The sequence below is a fragment of the Pempheris klunzingeri genome, chromosome 13, assembly GCF_042242105.1.
Source record: "Pempheris klunzingeri isolate RE-2024b chromosome 13, fPemKlu1.hap1, whole genome shotgun sequence".
In the NCBI taxonomy this organism is placed as follows: Eukaryota; Metazoa; Chordata; class Actinopteri; order Acropomatiformes; family Pempheridae; genus Pempheris; species Pempheris klunzingeri.
The window spans coordinates 3,288,829-3,309,084 of NC_092024.1; the positions used below are offsets into that span (position 1 = coordinate 3,288,829).

The 20,256-nt window shown below is 42.2% G+C and overlaps 1 protein-coding gene across 1 annotated transcript in view; it reads left to right on the forward strand.

Moving 5' to 3' along the window:
- The window catches only part of LOC139211642 (AT-rich interactive domain-containing protein 1B-like), a 164,858-nt gene that overhangs the window by 28,980 nt on the left and 115,622 nt on the right, over window positions 1–20,256 (forward strand). The window contains exon 3 of the mRNA XM_070841957.1: window positions 13,536–13,727. Coding sequence (XP_070698058.1) covers window positions 13,536–13,727 — 192 coding nt within the window. The remainder of the gene's footprint in view (window positions 1–13,535; window positions 13,728–20,256) is intronic.

Here is a 20,256-nt window from a genome sequence, read left to right on the forward strand (position 1 = left end):
AAAGGATTATTTTTTTTCATCATATTTGTTCAGTGACGATCAGTGTGCACAGAAAAAAGGTGAAAAAAAACATTACATCTGTATTCTTTAAAAAGCCTGTCTAAAAAGCCTGTGTTCCTTTCAACTGGGCAACAGCTGTGTGTAAATAATAAGCAACATTTCAAGATGGCTCTTCTCCTTTAATTTGACTCAATTCATGTGTTTAATTAATGCTATACAACAGCATGCTTCACTGTGGCTTTCAAAACAGGGAAAACCACTGAACTAAAACCAGTTTCAAGCAACTGTCAGTGATGCATTCTTTTTGATTTTTTTAAAGAAGGTGTAGATGCTTAATAAAGCTTTTATTTGAATTAAATGTATACTCCTACTATACTATACTATACTATACTATACATTCTGCCCTCTGTTGTAGTAGTTTTGATGGTAAACATCTTGTGTCATCATGTAATATCTTAATCTTTTTGGATTATTAAGTACGCTTCAGGCTCTCTCGTCAATATGTTGACAGCAAAAAGACAGTCAGAGTAAAGGAAGAGAGGGGATGTGAGGATGGGGGGGGGGCACGTCCATAGGGCCTGTGAGGTACCGTGGTATTCACGACCACCAGCATCGCCATAATTCACCCTCTACCCATTTTCCAACCTTGACCCCTGGTCCTTTGCTATATTCTCATCACCTACCATGAAGCTACTGTAGAACCCCCCTTTAAATGAAAAGTTACTGTTCATGATCGAAATGTAAACAGTTTCTCAGACATTTTGACTTTGTCATAGTAGGAAACACACAGGTGTTAGTAATAACGTTAACAATGGCTTTGTTCTATTCTCGTGTCCCAGTCAGCCATGACAGTGTGACCAGGAGCCAGCATGCACAGTAGCTGGAGCCTGAAACAGAGGCTGTGGAATACCATTCAGCCGTTGTTGATATTATTTCCACCTGTGCTTCTTCTACTGTGGCAAAATGCCTTTCACGAAACTGACTTATTGACTGACAGTTTTCTTCACAGCTAGCAAAACTAGCAAAAGACAACAAGTAAGTGTTTTCAGACTGTGGAAAAAAAGTTAGGTTACATCTGCAATGTTTGCAACCTTTGACTAACCGTGTGTCCACTTTTTATTATTACCAGTAGAGAAACACACAAGATGCTGATAATTAAAACAAAAAGTGTGAGTATACTTTTCATGGCCAGAAAATAGTGATTAGGCTTTTAAGTTTCCATTGAAACAAAAAGCTGTAAAAGTCCTTGTCTGTCCAAACATCATCTTGTGGGCTATCGACTTTAGGGGAATTAGATGGGTAATTTACGGCATCGATTGAGCCTGGGCAGGGGGGTTCCTCACCAGTAGGGAGAGTGAGGGCCACTTGGAAGCACTTAGGGGCCCCGGGTGCTGGGGTTGTCTCTGGGGTTAATGCAGCCAGCGCTGCTGGCTCTGACGGATGGCTGGGAAGCCCCAATAAATCAGCCCCTCTGCCAGGAAAGATGAAGGGAGAGGAGGGGTGGGGGTACAAAGGGGACCACTCCAGCCTCGTCGTGCCCCTCCCTTTTTGAAAGGCTCTTGAAACATTGGAGGCTCTTGTTCAAAGTACTCATCTCAGCCATGCAGATACACACCCACACAACACACACTTTCTTTCTTCTATCTCCTCCACAACTCCAGACCTGCACTCCAGGCCAGCCCATGGGACCCTGGGCATTTTCACCTCACAATTAAAAAAGACATTAGGAGAGAGAGGCAAGGAGAGGGTTTAGAAGAGGAGAGAGAGGAGGATAGAAAGAAGGGAGGACAACGATATGGAAAGGCTGATTAATTAAGGGTTCCTCTCTGGCTACAAAATAGATGAAGTTTCAGGATCAATTAATTAGCAAGCTAGCCTACGCACGTCAATGGCCCTAATAGCCTGCTCTCATTTGTAACTTTTATTACCCCGCTGCTGTGGAGTGGCTCTCAGCCAATCGGACGCCACGTGGAGATGATGCTACGTGGCCATTAACTGGAAAGGGTGGGAAAAACCCCTCCCATTTCACAGACCAGTTGAAGTGATGCTATCAATTATATCAATGTAAAGTGTGTAAATGCTACATCAAACACAAAGGGAGACAGCAATACACAGAACGGACATGAATGAGCACATTCTTTGTCCACTCAGAACAAGCAGGGCATAGACATGATATAGAAAAGTAACTGTGATATGTATGATGAACCAGTGGATTTGGCTTTTCATACGAGCAATTAGTTACATTGCAAACCCAGCTGTCAGTTTTTTTTCTTGCTGTTGCATTAGTTGTATGAGCTGCGAACTCCATCATTCTCACTCAGGCAGGTGAAGTGGTGTTGGAATTTAATATAATTTAGTGTTGAATGCAGACAAGCAGTGTAAAACGTCACAAACGGAGTGTTTTTGAAATATCCAGGCTCGGCGCTCTGTGTCTGCAGTGCTCTATATGTGCCTATTGATAAGATAAAAGAGCAGAGAGATGAAAGCGGAGCGAAACGGAGGGTGCGAGGAAGAGGGAGGAAAGAAAAGGATGCTTTACGTCTTTGACGAGTTACGAGGGGATTAGTCGCTGCTCTAATTGGCTCACCGAGAATTCATCTCAGTTTTCTTCCAGATTAGAGATAGATTTTTTACGCAGGTCAAGTCTGCTCTGGGTTTTGGGCTTCATTTGTAGAATGAGAAGTGAAGAGATGTGACACGCCATCAACATTTGAAAACTGATCTGAGAAAGTATAGATTGGCATGATCAAGGTGTTACCTAGATTCAGCCTCTGTGTATTGCTCACATCAATTCATTTGGTGTTAGATTGTTATGAGAAGAGAAGATGAAGACTGCTGTATAGACTATAGAATCGGACCTCAAAGAAAGACTAGCGTACTGTGTTAACTTGAAAGTAAGTGAATCTGAATTTTAAGATGACCCCCACCCTTTTGCAACACATGTTAAAATAAGTGCTAAACACTGTCTCTTAATAAAATGTAGTTATTTGAATAAAGTGTTTTAAATTCCATGACGCCAGGTACAGAGAATAATCAGTAACTTGTAGATTAGTTTTAACCAAAAACTCCTGGAAGGTAAAGTTGGAAAAACAAAAACTGAACATTACAAGCTGCATGAAGGTAGGATTTATTACTGTTGTATTAGTTTTAGTCAGGTGGACATAATAAACTGGCAACTGAACAAACATTAACATGTAATTGTCAGATTTTCATATGGAAGCTCTTTAGTTTTCCTCCTGCCTTCGGGGTCACGAAACAGCAGCGAACCAGCTGGCAGGTTACAGAGGTTTGCTCACGATCATTTCAGCACGGGTTCATTTCAGCAAGGTGTTGACGCAAAGAGGGCAAAGTTAAGTGGTCGTGCTCGAGGTGCCGATACGTCCAAAGGTGTCAGGGGCAACATACTGGGTTGCCAGCACGTAACCCTTTGACCTCGTCATCCCCACATCAGCCACAGCTGATTCATCTCTTTTTGCACCGCGTAGTGTCCACACTGACCCGAAGGAACTCGACAGCCCATTGTGTCACTGTCACTGAACGCAGCGGCACCTCAGAGCGCCAGCATTCCCAAAACACAGCCTCGCAGCAGGAGGTTTAAAATTCAACTACAATCTCCTGTGCTGATGACGACTGCTAATGGCAAACAAGCATGTTTCAACGAGAATACGCCCCCCGCCCCCCACCCCCCTTCCCTGTTCAGATGTAATTGACATGACTCCTACACAAGTTCGAGCCTGTCATCACAGCGAGCGGTGAAAAATGAGCCGAGCCACTGTGCGCCGAAATGATTGATCTGAAAGACGTTTTAGGGCTATTTTCTGCTGAATCGCGTTGTTTACATTGTCACGGGCCCTCGTTCCTTTCTTCTCCTCTTTGTAATTTAAGGATGATTATTTTTCTATCTGTCGAGACGGAATTTAATTTGAGTTAGAGCTAGTATTAGGTTGCCGAAACATTGAGAAATAGTGTGTTAAGAAACATTTCAGGTGATCAGCGATGTGTTTATGAGTCTCTCTCACACTCCGTCTTTGGGAAAACCTGCTATGACTTTTCCCTTCCTCCCCTCTACCTCGTTCATTCACATCCATATTTGCCCCCCCCCCTCCAAACACACACACACACACACACACACACCCAGCACCCCCCCCTCCCTCCCCATGAATTACATTTGCTTTTTTTCTCCCTCTCCCTCTTTCTCAATTTCCCCTCTCTCTTCTGTCTTTCTTGGCCACAGATTGGGGTCAGGAGTTTAGTAGGGGAAAACATTTGGAGCCGGTGGCACAGGGCCCAGAGGCTCTTACAAAAAAAAAAAAAAAAATAAATCGCTGTTCACACACACATTACAGAGAGCATTAACCTGCCCTGCTCTGCCTCTCCAAATGTCTCCATTACGGCTCTGCCTGGAACAACACAGGCATCACTAGTCGCAGCCAGCCATCAATTGATGTGAGCAGAAACAGAGAATTAGAGAGAGGGAAAAATAAAGAAAGACAGACAGGGGGCAGAGAGCAACATTTGGCAGTTTTCAGAAAGGGATCCAAGATGAAAATATAGAAAAACATGCCTGCGTGTCTGTCTGTTGAAAGCTACACTATCTGCTCGCTTTCACTCGCCGTCAGTGTGATGTTGATATTATCTCCAGGTCGATAAGTCACAATCTTTGAATAGACAGGCCTATGTTTTCATTTGGGAATAAAAAACCTGCTTCACCATGAAAAAAGTATCAGTATTTTTGATATTATAACAAAAAAGTCACACTAAGAAATCGTAGTTAATTGCTCTGCAGCCTAATTCTTCTTTGTTGCTTGAGTGTGACTGTGTCACTGTATTTTTTATATTTAGCGGCGGCTTGATGCCTAGCGTCTAGATTCAGGTTCCTCTTTTCTCTCACTCCTCCAAGGGCAACTCATTCCTTGAGGTGTCAAGGGCCTCCCGATGCATGAGGAGGGGGAGGAGCGAGAGAAAGAGAGATCAAAGAGAGCTATAGAGCGACGGAGATCGCCATCACCTTGGCAGAGAGAGATACGAGGACGATGACGAGTACGGTGATGCGTCCCCTCTTCTTTCCCCCATGTTTAATCATGAGCCTGTTGGTGCTGATCGTTCCCTCATCTCACATTTCATCAAGGAACTCACCTTCGCCTGCTATTCACAAACCAGTGACGGTGTCCCCATCTCATTCTGTATACAAGAGATGAGTGCTCGTGGTATTGGCTATGAGTGGCTGATCTTATCACCACACGGAGCTGAAGAAGCTGGTTGATTTGTTTTGGTCCTGAGTGTAATGATAACCTCACGTTGGCTGTGCCAGCTCAGATGTGAAGGGACTAATGTGTTTCTTTAGATGTCAGCTTTGTATGTCACAAAAAAAAGGGGAAGAGTGGATACTCATATTGCCAGTGACAGACTTAAGCAACAGCACATGCACCCTGTGATTTCAGACTGAACCAACACACTCGCTGTCTCGCTGTGCGGGGATCTTAGCAATGATCCAATGGTTCGCACATGTTGACATGCACTAAATTAGAAAGCTTTTTGTAGTGTTATGACAAATTTTCCTTCATTCGGTGACAAACTGAGTGTTGTCTAATGCACACCAAGTAGACAGGTGTGCAGGGACACAAAGTCAAACAAAGGAAAAAGTTGAATTCCCACACAGTGTCAGCCCTGAGCGTACAAGAGATGCGATGTTTTGTCATGGATTATCGCCTGGCATCAAATTCACAATATGAAACAAAAGCATCTTTCTAATAAAGCCACAGGCTGCAACAATCAGTCAAAGGGGAGGAACACCTGACACGAATTGAGACAGAGTATGTATCCCAATCCATAGAATACTAATGAACATTTTAAAGAGAAAACAGCAAGAAAGAAAAGGATTTTTATATTTTTTTCCTAGTTTGTTTTTTACTAACTAATCTTTTATAAAAAGATGAATCTAAGATCATTGGAAAAAGGACAAATATGACTTTTTTTAAAGGTGCATGTACTATCACTATTCTTTTTAAGTAGATCAGTTCTTTATTTTTATCTAAACACATCACCACAGTCAGAAATGTGCTTCTTTGTCTACCTTTCATAATTAAGGTTAAGGAAAAAAAGAATTCATTTTATGTTGCTGATGAATGAACTCAGTGATGAATGAAGGAAAATATTCATGTTTTTTTCACAATCACTAAAAAACTTTAAAGAACGAGGAACAGGAAAGATGCAGGTTACCTGATAAAAGTTGCATTCGGATAATTTAAATGCTTCGGCTACATATTGCAAATAAGCTTCAGAAAAATAGATGAGGCGACTGTCACTGTTGTCAGAGTTATTTTGATGCTGGTATACTTTTTCATTCTTTTGACTGACAGATCTGTCAACACTGCCATTTCCTCTTTACTGTTTCCCTGCTGCGCTCCCTTGCTGAAGTTTCCTTTGATTACCTGCCCTTAAGTTAGCTTTTAGATTTCTACTGAACTGCTGGAGAGTCTGAATGTGAAAGAAACCTGCTTCATATTGCACTCTGTAATGTAATTATTCTAATGTAGTCTCAGTTAGCCTATTCACATCCACCCTTCTAGTGATTCTGCAAATAACCCATGTGAGAAGAATGTTGTTTTAAGAGAGCAGATGTCTATCAGTAGGCACAGCTCTATGTTTGTATATGCAGGCCGTGATGTGTATTAAAAACACCTCGGCCTCTTCGTGCCCCTATATAGCACCTTACATGTATAAGTTATCTAGTGGCACTTAAAAATGGGGAGAGGGCTGTTGAAGATGAGTTATTTACCATTTGCATAATAAAATACCAAAGAAAAATGGTTGCCATCGGGGCAAACACACCTAACGTGCTACAACAAGTTCTTGATTAATATCTATCCTTGTATTATTAAGTCCAAGTAATAAAGGATATGTTTAGCTTGGTGGCAAGTTACCTAATGAAACTTGGATGGGATCATATATAAAAATGTCAAGTTGAATCGATGACGTTGGGGTTTTAGTGTAATGCATGCTAATGTAGCAAAACAGCATCCATCACTTTCTTCTGTTGATATAAATATAATATAGTGCAAACTGTGTATTTTATCATTTCTTTTCATCTGTGTGCTTTACTAACATTGCATGTTGGATTTTTTTAGCATCATTATTAACCGCCTGCTTGGTGATTTCCATCTGTTTAGAACAGAGGTGTCAAGCCATGGGCCATGGAGGGACAGCACTTAACACATGAAAATGAGTGTAAAGCACATGAGGTCCTGTACTGTATACCTTTGGTATGCAGTATGAAATTAGGACACAGAACAGACAGAACACAACTGATTAGCTCGTTCTCTCTAGGTGGAGACTTGCCAGTCAGTGAAATCACTGGGTGCAGTAACACCTGACTAGTGTAAGACAATTGTTGTGTCCCAAAGCCACGTGTACTATATCCTTAATAGTATACTGTTTGATGCAGTGGTTAAATCAATATACTTCACTGTTTCTTACCAACAAAAAAAATACAATATGTGCATTGTTGGACATCAGTCAGACTTTGACTAAATGAAAGCAAATGCCTTTCAAATGTTTCATATTTAGTTTTTCTGTTTTCTTGACATCTTTCTTGAGCTGTCTCACCGCCTTCTGTGATCTGTTTCCAGTTTTTGTAACTTTGACCTCCCTTTCCTTTTGGTACTGCACTGCAAGACAATAGTGTGCATCACCAGCGCACTCTAAAATGAAAGAAAAACTAAAAATGTTTTGTGTGCTCAAGTTCTTTATTGTCATATGCGCAACAGTTACAGTGAAGCAGTCGTTGGCGATGAAATTATTGTTCTCAGGTTCCCTCGGCAATGCTAATACAGAGTGTGCAAAGGAAAAACACACAAGTGAAATAAGAGATTAGAACAAGAGTCCAAGAAAGACATAGACATGTCCCACATGTTGAGCATGCATACTCACTTTGTGTACTTTTGCCACATCTCTGCTGAAATCTGTTTAGAATCAGTGTTCTGTGGAACATGAGCAGCATTTCTCCTCACCAGCCATCAGGACTGCTGCTGCTCTTCTGTCCCAGCTTGTTAATGGTAATTAATTGATTACATTCACCCGGTGCTCCTGGTGCCAGTGGGATCTTTAGTATCTCCCTGTCTATTATTTGTCTTCTATATGACAAATAATAGATATGACAAATGATATATGAAACTCCACTGAAGCTTTTTACTGTGTTCTTCCTCTCTCCATTCATCTTTATCATTATTTATCATTATCCCCATCCCTCCTCTAAGGCTCTTCTTCTTTCCCTCCTCTTCCTTCTCTTTTACACTTGTCTGTGTCGCCCCTCTCTCTCCACATATCTCTCTGTCTGCATCGCCGTCTTTATCTGTCTCTCTCTGTCTTTATCATGTGAAACATCGCTTTATCCATCCCTTTAAGTATCCCAGGCTGTAACACCCTTCCTCTATCTCCCCTCTGCCTATCTCTCCATCTCTGTCTCAGTAAGCATCTTCCTTTGCCACCGCCTCTGTGTCTCCTCACATGACTGTATCAGGCTTTATGTTGCTCCTTCCCTTATACTCTTTGTCAGCTCAGCCTCTTTATTACTTGTAACCCTTTCTCCCTTTCTTTTTTTTTGGGATTTCAAGCTGGCACTGCTGTGGCGTGTGGTGGCCAACTAGCATGACAGCGTCCTAATGTTGATGCCTGTCATGCCTCTCAGTGTGTCTGTGTGTGTGTGTGTTTTTAGGAGTCAGGGTGGTGGCTCTGCTTAGCACTCTGGTTGGCTGAGCCCATCTGTCACTCAAAACGGGCGACCTGTGGTCCCGGCTGCCAGCCAGCCGTATCGGCACTTCGACAGAATTATGAAAATTCCTGTCTATTGCTCATTGGCCCAATTGAATTACAAGCAGTGCCTTGTTCCGTGGAAGGTTTTTAAATGGCTGATTTAAGGAACATACGCGTGCATATTCGCACACACAACACTGCGATGGATGACGGTTAGCATGGCTTTTTATTCCCTCCATTCGTCAAGAAGGAAGATATTGTCTGCCTTTTCATATGACTCTTGTTTTGATCATTTTTGATTGAATTCTTCTCAGTTTTTGTGTGAGTGTTTGTGTCTTTGTATCTTAATATGCTGCCAAGGCTTTTGTTTTCATCACACTGTTTCTGCAGTTTATGGTGAATTATTTGCTTCGCAGGACGTCTATTCTGCGTCATTTCTCCCCACAGCACTTCACATCTGTTGTCATTTCATTACAGACATTTATTTGACACCGTGTGCCTGCCAAGACACTCTGGATAAATCACACTGTTATTTTGTCTGCTTCCACACACCTGAGTGGAGGGAAAAGGCAGGAAATGGTCTTATTTTCTACTTCCAGCAGTTTTTCTTATTGGTGTAAGCAACTGCACAGCAAGTCTGTTTATCACTAAGCATATTCTCAGTCAAAGAGGATCAGGTTTCAGTGCGCTGGTGTGTACTCAGTAGGTACAGTACATTCATACAGTTGCCCCCAGCGATCAAACAGAAGCTGCATTTGAATGAGTCTTTCTTCCCTCCCAAAGCCACTGTGACAGGTTGCTACTTGTTAGACCTCCAGTCTGCTTACTGTCTCTATGCCTGTTTGACTGACTGACTGGCGGTATTTCTGTTTCTTCTTTTGTTTTTCTCCATGTCCGTCTCTTCTGCTTGCTTACCTGATTACCTGTCTACCTGCTTGCATATTTGTCAGTCTCTCTTCTTGAATACACTGAGAACGGACGCTCTTTAAAGGTCCCCTGTAAAAGTTTTCCTTTATGAAGTAGTAAGAGGCATCTTAAACCAGAGGTGGAGCAAAGCTAGAGAGGAAAATGAGGAGAAAGGTAGATGTCAACAATGGGCAAAGTTCAGGACTGCGTTCACAGTAAGCACCTTAGGCCATGACAACTACTTCCTAATGTTATAGGTATGTCATAGGAGACCTGCCATGCAGACAGAACTACTGCATGCATCTGCTGATGGAGAATGGGTAATCAACAAACCATTGCCCCTCAAACCTTCCACCATAGTTCTTGCAGGAAGAATAATGTTGTTGAAAGTACTTGTCTCAACAAATGAATGAGCCCACTCTGATTCACCCACATATCACAATTATGGCCTGTTACGTTTTCTGTCTATGAGTCCAGTGTAGATTTTCTTTAGCTTTACTAAGGTTTGAGGTTTGCAATGGGCAGTGGGATCTCTGTGCGTCTGTGTGATGTTTTTTACCCTGTGTTGTGTGTTGTTACACACCATGTGTTCCAAAAAACCTGTTCATGTAGCGTGTGCCAGTGGAGTTGCTGTTGCATTCTCTGGTTTATGTTGTGGCACATGAACGACTCACTTCTTCTGCTCAGACAGGGTTTCTGTGTTTCTGGACATTTACACATGTATTTAATGCGAGGGCTCTGCTGTATGATGACATATATCGTGTGGCGATACAAAAAAATAACAGCTTATTGTGCTTTTTTATTTCAAATCACCTTCGTCCCTTTGCATGCTTTGTACAGATGCAGATAGGACCTTTGCATGAATGCAACAAAAACAGGAGGAGAATGAACGTGCCACAGAAAGGGCTAATTCCAAACTGGACTATTCAAAACCTGGACTTTACATGGACTTTACAGAAAATGTGCTATATCGTGATATGTAGCGTTATCTGGATATGAAATGACCCATATTGGGGTGTGAGATTTTGCCCGTATCGCACAGCCGTCTGGATAGCAGTGGAGAAAGGGGAGCTATCTATGAATGGGGAGAACTAATCAAGAGACAAGTGATCATCAGACAAAAGTTCATTTAAAAACCATTATCAACCACGCTGATCTGTCACCACACAGTTCGGGATTGAACGAATTAAACATTGTTGCTCATTGCTGGAAAAAGTCGCCAGGTCACTACCTTGTTCGACAGTTCTACAAGACCTTTTTTTATGTCTTAGCAGGAGAAGCGGTACATTACTAATTACATTAATGGCCCTGTTCCATTTAAGGTCCTAGTCGGCCATGCTAGTGAGCCAGCATGCACAATGTAAGGGCCCTGAAACTGGCAAAACTAAACGAGATGCAGCCATCATTAATGTTATTAATGACGGCTGTACTTTTGCAATGTCAGCAGTAAAAAATTTATGCAAGAATTCTTGAATGTTGCATCAATACAGGAAATAAGAATAACATCATACAATAAGCTCTATCCAGTTATTTTTACTCATCCACTCAGTACTCGGCCACGGGACACTTTATCCTCATATACGAATAGAGAGACAGCAGGCGTAACATTGGTGTACTCACGCTTTCTTGTTCCAGCACACTTGCAGGATGTGTCCCAGGTGTATTTTTACATATAGAATTGCAGCAACTCAAACTGGCAATTTTAAAGACAACTGAGACTAGCGTAGTTTATTATTTATTCATTAGCTTTTCATGCCTTGTAACTCAGTTACTTATAGCACCAAGAGGGTTTTTTGGAGGCACAAACCTGAAGAAACCATTTTTGCCATCATGTCTACATCTATCTGTCTATTCCTGTGTCTATCTGTCACTGTCTGCCCATATCTGCCTGTCTGCCCGTCATTGTATTTGTCTAAGAAAGGAACCCACCCACGGTTGTCTGGTCTCGATCTCCATGGCGACCTAATCCTCGTCAATCCCAGAACAGTAGTGTTCCAGTTGAGACCCACTGTGTTACACCAGCCTGTCATCGCTGATCACTGGATAGAGTTGCTGCTGTTTTATCAGAGTGGCTTTGATCCACATCTAATGACATCGGTGTGTGTGTGTTTTAGTGTGTGTGTGTGTGTGTTTTAGTGTGTGTTTGTGTGCATGTGAAAGTGAGAGAAAGAGGCATTTTTTTGTCTTTCTTTAACGAACATCGGTATGCGAGTACTGTCTGTAAGCACAGGTGTGTGAGTGTGTGTAGGGATGTGTGTATGTGTAGGGGTGTGTGTGTGTGTTTTGCCCTGGCTGGCAGTAATGAATCCAGTGGTGCTGTTGGCATGAGCAAGGCCATGCTATTAACCTCTCTGCCAGCTAGACTGATCTCACCCTGTCTGTCTGTCTCATCGGCCTAATGACACTCTCACACTCTGAGCACACCACACACACCACACACACACAGACCTGTCCTTTCTAATCAAATTTCCATTGAAGTAGAAAAGCATTCTACATTGTCCAATCATCTCTATTCAGAGAGTCAAAAAGCTTCTGCCAGCTTCGAGAGAAGATTTCTTTTTTAACACCCACTCAGAGGAAGTTACTCTCCAAAACTATCTCAAACGTATTAATCTCCACTCACCCTCTGCAGCCAGATCAGATTTCACTATATTTTACGCCAGCCATCAGTTTCAACAGGGCTTTTATGACTGGGTTTTCTCACTCATAACAGACACTGTAAAACTACCACTCTTGATGTGCGCTCCTTGCTTTTGATCTGACAAGACTGTAGTATAGTAGTAACGTCACGTCGGAGTCCCCTATAATACCATCATTTAAGATATAAATCACTCTGAGGGGGAGAGAGAGTTTTATTTTTCCAAGCCTGCCAGGGAAGATTTAAAGGGACATTTCAAAGTTTAGGACTCACGGCAAAAGCAGGGGGAGGACTATGAGTTTTGCTTGCGCCCCAAATTACAGCCTGTGTGCTTGTTTAATGAGCTTGTGGCAGCACTTTTGGTTGTCACTGAATAAAAAAAGCAACATGACATGATGGGGAAAAAATATGACATGAAAAGTGCTGTCAAATAGCTTCACCAGCGGTCGTAAAATGTTGTTTAATAGTCTGTGCTTGGCTTTTGTGTGTGCGTTCTTGTCCGTGTGAATGAGAAAAGGAAATTCTTAGAGGAGTGAGGAGCACCTGGCGCTGTCTGTAGTCATAACAAACGACAAGGAGGGATTTAGACTACATTTGTATTGGTGCCAGCTTGTTACACGCACTCCCTGTTCACATTCTCTCTCATAACCACCATGTAATGCAGCATCGACACTTGGCTTGGCTTCACCCTCGCGAGTTAGTTTTTTAACTGCACTGCTCTGGAATGCCCCGACTCATCCATGTGTCCCTCATTAGGGTTACGGCCTGGGATGGGCCAGCAGTAATATCCAACACACCTCATCCCATCTGTGAGCTGACCGAGACAGAGATAATGTAGAGAGGAGGATGCATTTGGCAAGTCAGAGGATATAATGTTAAAGGGTTCTGAAGTGTGAGTTCATTAGTCAGACAACTGCTGGGAGACGGGTATCAGCCTGGTCTGAGCTAAATTAGGAACTTTAGCTGAGGGACAGCCAGATGAGGTGGGAATAGGGTAGAGGCTGGATTATGTAGGCCCTCTCGCTATGTTTTTGTTATCGTTTTCCAATCATTCCAAGGGGATTGTAGGTTAGAAGATTCTCCTGCTCTGACAGTATGCGACTATAATAGTGCATCGGTTATAGCTTACCAATTGCACCTGACAGCCTCTCTGCATTACTTTAAATTCAAAGCGAAAGTTTTGCTGCATCCTCAGCCCTGACCTTAATATCTCCCCTCTTTGCGTGATTGGTCGTTTCAGCATGTGGCGCCATATGGCCAGCAGGGAATTGGGGGTTACAGCCAGCAGCAGCAGCAGCAGCAGCAGCAGCAGCAGCAGCAGCAGCAGCAGTCGGGGCAGCAGGGAACCCCTCCGTACTTCAGCCCCCCTCAGCAGACCCCTCCAGGCCCGACCCAGAGCCCCTACCTGCAGCCTCGACCACTGCCACAACAGGTACCAACGCACACACACACACTCACACACAACACATGATGCTCAAGCCAAGACACACAGGGCTGGTTCCTTTGTGGAAGCTTTGGTCAAGACGTTCAGTCTGAACCAAACCTAAAGTCCCCTTCATGTGCTGTGAGCAAAACTGGAAATGATTACCATCCATCCATCCATCCATTGTCTGTACCGCTTATCCTTAAGGGTCGCGGTTGGGCTGGAGCCGGTCCCGGCTGACTTTGGGTGAGAGACGGGGTACACCTTGGTCTGGTTGCCAGTCAGTCGCAGGTCTGACACATAGACAGACGACCGCTCACACCGACAGGCAATTTAGAGTCACCAGTTAACCTAACCTGCGTATCTTTGGAGGGCGGGAGGAAGTACATGGAGAAAAACACGCAAACTTCACATAGAAATATTCAAGGTTCAAACCAGTGGATTTGAACCTGGGACCCTCTTGCTGTGAGGCAACAGTTCTAACCACCGCAACACTGTGCTCCCCTGGAAATGATTAACATAACCCAATAAATAAATATCAGTTCCACGTAGATCTGCAGATACGCAGATGTCACTTATCACATGTAACATCGAGAATAAAATTTGAAATATCAGCAGGAAAGGGATTTCAAACAAATCTTTTTCCATGGTTTGTATTTTAATATTTTAGTAGTGCTGAGATTGGAGAGATCATCTTTAGGGATAAATTGTATGTATGTATATATGTGTGTGTGTGTGTGTGTGTGTGTGTTTATGCGTAAATGATAGTGTGGTGTGTTGGTGGTCCAACATGCCTGGCCATGCTGGTTTTATTCCCCTATTCCATTATTCATGAGAGGTATTTTTGGTAAATCTCACTCTCTGTGTTTCTATATAGCTTCATATTCTCTCCCTCTCTCAGCAAACACACACACACACACACACACACACACACACGCTCCAGAACCAGTACATTTGAATGCAATACAAGTTGACAGATTGGACAGTCATAATGCAGAAACATATATTGTACATTTTCTATGCACACAAACCCATCTGTGCAAACCCAATCCTCAGTACAACAAAGGGTCTGTTCCACAGTTATGGATCCAGACTTGTCCTGCCAAGTTTCTGCATGATGCTCTGTAGAAGTTTTCCACTGGGATGCTGGGTTCAAGCAGTTGTTTTTGAGTTGAGTGAAGGCTGCCCATGTGTTTCCCATCCACTATGCAGCCAGAGGGATCTATCAGCCTGCATGGAGTGACTCTGGCTAACAGCCCTGCCCTGGATCAGAACAGAGCAGAACAAAACGTAGCAGGAGAAAGAACAGTACAAGGCGGGAGAGATTACAACAGAACTGGACAGGAAAGGCAAGATCAGACAGAACAGGGAGGGAAAGGAGAAGACAGGATGAAGCAGAACAGGAAAAGACAGACAAGTGAAGTGGGGATGCCTCGAGCCATTCGACAAGATGCAGTATCTGCAGTATCAGGGCTGATAAAGGCATGTTTTAATTCAACAATGTTGGCTACATCAGAGCAGATTCAGTCGTTTGTTTGCCTGTTTTGTTTTAGTTCATTGTGTTCTGGGTACTCCACGTGTCAAAAAAACACAGTGACTTTAAAATGCATGAAACACAGCACAGATTAGGACAGTCAAAGAAAAGTGTTCCACGTCCAACCATTGTACCAAGTATTTTTTTAAATGCACATTCATGCAAAGAACATCACAGCACTTAAAAAGCATCCCAGTTTCTTTGGTTCGCACACTGTATTAACCATTACTAGCCCACTAATGTGAATAGGCTTATTTAGCATCTGCACTAGTTGATGCCATTTGGCAGTGGTGTAGTTGTGTCTGTCTGCGTAGTTATACTGTGATTTACTGAGATGTAGTTAAACCTTTCTTTAGACAGCCCTGAATAGTGAGCACAAGAAGAGAAATAGCCAAGCAAAAAGCCATTGTGAGCACAAAAGCATGTTGTCAAAAAAGGAAATTGTTGGTCTTAGCATAATAATTTTCATACTGAGTGAACATTTCAGCCAGCATGGCTTTTGTCTCACGCTGAAAAAAGCACTTACTCTTGTTTCCTCACTTAACATGCTGACACACACAGCCAGTTCAGTCTACTGAGCAAACATTATTCACTCTAACTAGGAGCGACTGAGATCTATGGCCACGTTGACATTTTGTGACAGTTATGGTGTGTTTTCATCATCGCTGATGATGTGGCGGCAATTGACCCTCGCTGACATTTATACACCAGGTAGTTCTGCCCAACCACTCTGATTGGCCAAAGACCTGCTTCACCTGTGCTGAGAGGTCCCATATTGGTTGCCATGCCAACTGCTGTGGTGACCAGGGAGCTGATTTCTTTTTTGTTTTTCCTTGTTATGAATGCATGCGACTATAAGGGATAACGCTACATAAAAGGCGCGAAACCTTCCTCAGGCATTGCATCCAAATCGCATCCCGCTGTCTTTACCTTTAATTAAGGAATCTCTCCTTTCTGTTAGAGCTATATAGCATTTTGTGTCCCGGCAACACAGCAGGCAATATGTCGACACCTCCTGGTTCTCGCCTGCTCGCCATCAAACCATAGATCCAACTGAACCCACTCTTTCCACCACCTAATAAGCCCCGAGCTCCCACACGTTCACATTTACATTACAGTCTTATTTTTTGGTTCAGTATGGGAACTGTGCTTTAACAAGAAACCCAGCTATTAATGGACAAGTGCAGTTAAAGAACAATCTTCCCAACTAGCAGTCCAAGCCAAATTTACCGGGGCACAGATGGACACAATATATAAATGAGAATGCACAGTTGATAATTCACTAGATTCTGTGGGACAGAGGTGCAGTTGTTTTGTTGCACTCAGCCACACCTGGTCCATGTTGTGTAACAAATACAAAACCCAGGTCCAAGCACTCGTTTTATTTCAACAGTTCAAGTAATTACTAACAATACACAATATTGATCACTAAAAAACGTGACATTTTACACATAACAAAAACAAGCCTGTGCAGTGGCATTAAGACAAAGTTAATTATCCATCGATTGAGTGAGAGAGGAATTTAGAGAAGGAAAGAATACCAGAAAATACCAGAATGCATTTAAATAACAAAGAAACTAGGTCCTTGTCTTTGATTTTGGATCCAAGAGTAAACATGTTTGGAAACTGAACTTACACAGTGCAGCTGGCCAAGATTACAAATAGACGATTTGGTGTGCTTTCAGCTCAGAGCTGTATTACTTTCATTTTTCTGTTCTGAGTGAGTGTGCGTCTTTGTATCCATTTTTGTGTCTGTGTGTGCCTGTGTGTACACTAATCAGCCGAGTGTGCTGCGGCAATTCTGAGCTGTGAAAAGGTCAAATGGTGACCTTTGTCTGTGATTTTGGGCTGAAATGAGACATGATGTGAGTCACACGGAGCGGATTACACGCACACACATACACACAATTGCGAGCGCACGCCAGATTATGATGTCATTGTGCTTTTGACCCCAGTGTTTTGACCCTGCATTACTCGGAGAAATCCAAGCTGAAAAGTTCTTTATTTTGTTCTTCCGGAGCTCTCCGCAGTTCCTTTCCCCCACTCCACTCCCATTAACCCTAGCCAGAGGACATCCTCCAGTTGATGGAACCGTTCCAGCTGCCTTTGACACAGAATTTGCCCTGCAACCGACCGCTATTAGCTAGTTTTGTAACAAATCGAAGTGAAAATGCCATCTTTCTTTGAGTCTATTGCACTGCTGTGACCTCATCTGATTGCAAGGAGCAGAACAGGCTAAAAAGACATTTCTAAGACATCAGGGCTGATACGAAAAATAAAAAATATATAATATGGCATCAGCGAAGGAGTAGGCTTTGAAAAAAAACTAAATGTGGGTGGATTGCTGGTGGTTTTTGAGTACTGTGGGTGTCTGAAAACACCAGAATTTTTTAAATAGATAACTGGGAGTTATAACTCTCAGAAACATTGTGACATATAATTTGACTTCATTGATTGAGAAGGCTTTTTGACCTCAAACACTAGTCAGTTTATTATGAGTATGTTAACATGTCACTTCCCACCAAATGCTGTTGAAACAAGGCTCGCTACTGTTGAAATTGCAATAAAAAAAGATTTCTAGAGAAGAAACTATATTTCAAAGCCACAGAATATGGGCCCATTTTCTGGAAATATATTTTTAACAGACCCTATAAATATCATAGCCCTAATATTTTTGGTCTGATTGTTGGCTTCAATTACATCGTGAGACAGATTGCTTAAAAGGAGAAAATCGGTGCCCTTTCTTCCTCTTCCTAGCCATATTACACTTGACGTACAAAAGATGAAGTGCATACTATTTTGTTACTGTTTAATACTTTCTACCTCATAAAAGCGGAAATGAGAGCGCTGTAATTCCAAGAATTTGGAGATTATTTTTTATGGCATGTTTGCTTTATTGGGTAGTGTACAGTGGAGTGTGACAGGATAGACTGAGGGGGCAGAGAGAAAGGAGGTGAAAGGCAACATTGGCCAGCTGCCAGACTTAAACTCATAATGTTGTGAGAACATGGTACTGGCTTTGATCAGCGACTCCCTGGAGGAATATCACTATTTAAATTTTCACCAAGAAACTGCGTTACATTCATGTTCAGAGAGTAATTACATGTAACAGAATACATCCTTGCAGTGTTTAAGTATAATATAAATGTTTGGGTGTATAGTACAGATGTAGAGGGCTCTGACTGCTACTCTTTAAAAAAGGAAGTCATTCCCTGTGACATTTACTTCCCGTAGTAAAACCCTCCTATCCACTCTCTTATGTGAAACTGATCTCACCGCTCGTTTCCTCTATTGGCCTTAACTATTTCCTCTTCCTGCCTGGGAGTAGGCTCTGGGGAGCTGTGCTTTGGCATAGAGGAGCTCTCAGCTGATTGGAGGAGACAAGCTCACTTTACAGGGAGTGTTGCTCATGAGCACGACATGACATGTCCGCCATGATTGCTTTTAGGCCAGCAGGCCAAGCTTTTAATACTGTTTTACTTTTATTTTGAAAAGACAGTAACTACTGCAGGTGTGTCCTCCACTGACTTGCCGTTTAGACCTCTGGGAGGTTTTAAGATTTTGCTGAAACGTAACCGTGGTGTTGCTCTCCTCTGAAAAACATGCATCTCCAAAAGAACGAGCTTTTCCAAAACTAAGCAAAACAGTCCTGCTTTCATCTCTGTGGTAATGCCTTTCTCAGACATAGGGTTTTTCATGTTTTTTGTAAGAAGCACCAGCATGAGGGACATTTATTCCTTCAGTTAATATGATAAATTAAGAATCATCAATAAATTGGAGATACATGGTTTTCAGTGGACAGCAATGATGTGCAAACATTATACACAGTGTGCATGTTTGTGCATCAAATGTTGCTCGTAAAGCAGAGCTCCAGACTGCAACCAGCAACTGCACCAGTGATATGGCTACTGTGCCCCCCTCCCTTTTTTAATGCCATGTTTCTGAATGTTTTAATGTCATTTCTGGGTGAAAAAAAATAAAGGTTTAAAGAAGTAAGCCCAGGAACCTGTATATGTGAATGGCAGCCGCCTCACAAAACCTCTGTAATACATGTAAGTGAGGATATCGTGTTGTAGAGCTTAGTGTAGTTCATTCTTCAACACTGCCTGGTTATGTATCAACATTTATACACACTGTTTGTGAACTTCCTTTGTCGTATGCTCAGCGTTTTTAGCTCAGAGTCCATCAAGCACAACGGCAGCACAACACACGAAAGCAGCCAAATCTGTAGTTTCCCAGGTGTAGCACCCTTGGTAAGCAGAGCGAGTAATAGTCGGCTCTATGCATAAACCGTAAATTCATTCAGCGGCTGCAAAATGCTTCCTTACCGTGTTATTGACGGTTACTGTGTGTTATATCCTCTGGAATGAGAAACACTCACATTTGCTGATTGAGCAGCGTCGTTCATTATTGCCAATATAGATGATGATATTTTGAGTTGCTTAATCTTACACTGTAAAAAGCAGAGCATTTGTTTACAGCTTTGTGTTTGGTGAAAGGCATCATAAGCAGCAATTTGTGTGTTTATTTTTAGTTTTCACGGTGCTAGAAGGATAAAATAAAACAGCACAAATGTTATGAGCTGATCTCAGGGAAATACATTAAAACACTGGAAACTTGTTAAAAACACAAAATAAAATAGCCCCTTGTTATTTCTGTTAATGGTCTGTTTATTACCAGAATGTTTATGAGTAATGCTCTGAATGTGTTGCATTGCATGTCAATTTAAGTGGTAATTTTGTGCAGGTGCCCTTAATATTTGTCAGTATGGAGCACCAGTGCTACTAAGTTAGTCTGGAGCCCTGTAAAGGAAATTAATTTTGACTAGAAAATCTCAACACAACATCCTCCTTTTAGTGACATTCTTTTCATATCACGGTATCTTTCTTTGCAGTTGTTGGGGAATTTTAGATTGTAGAATGTTCAGAATTTTCATTTTCATGAGCAATTGAAAGACTTCTTCTGTGACTTCCTCCTTGTCCTTCTTGGATGATGCAATTGAAA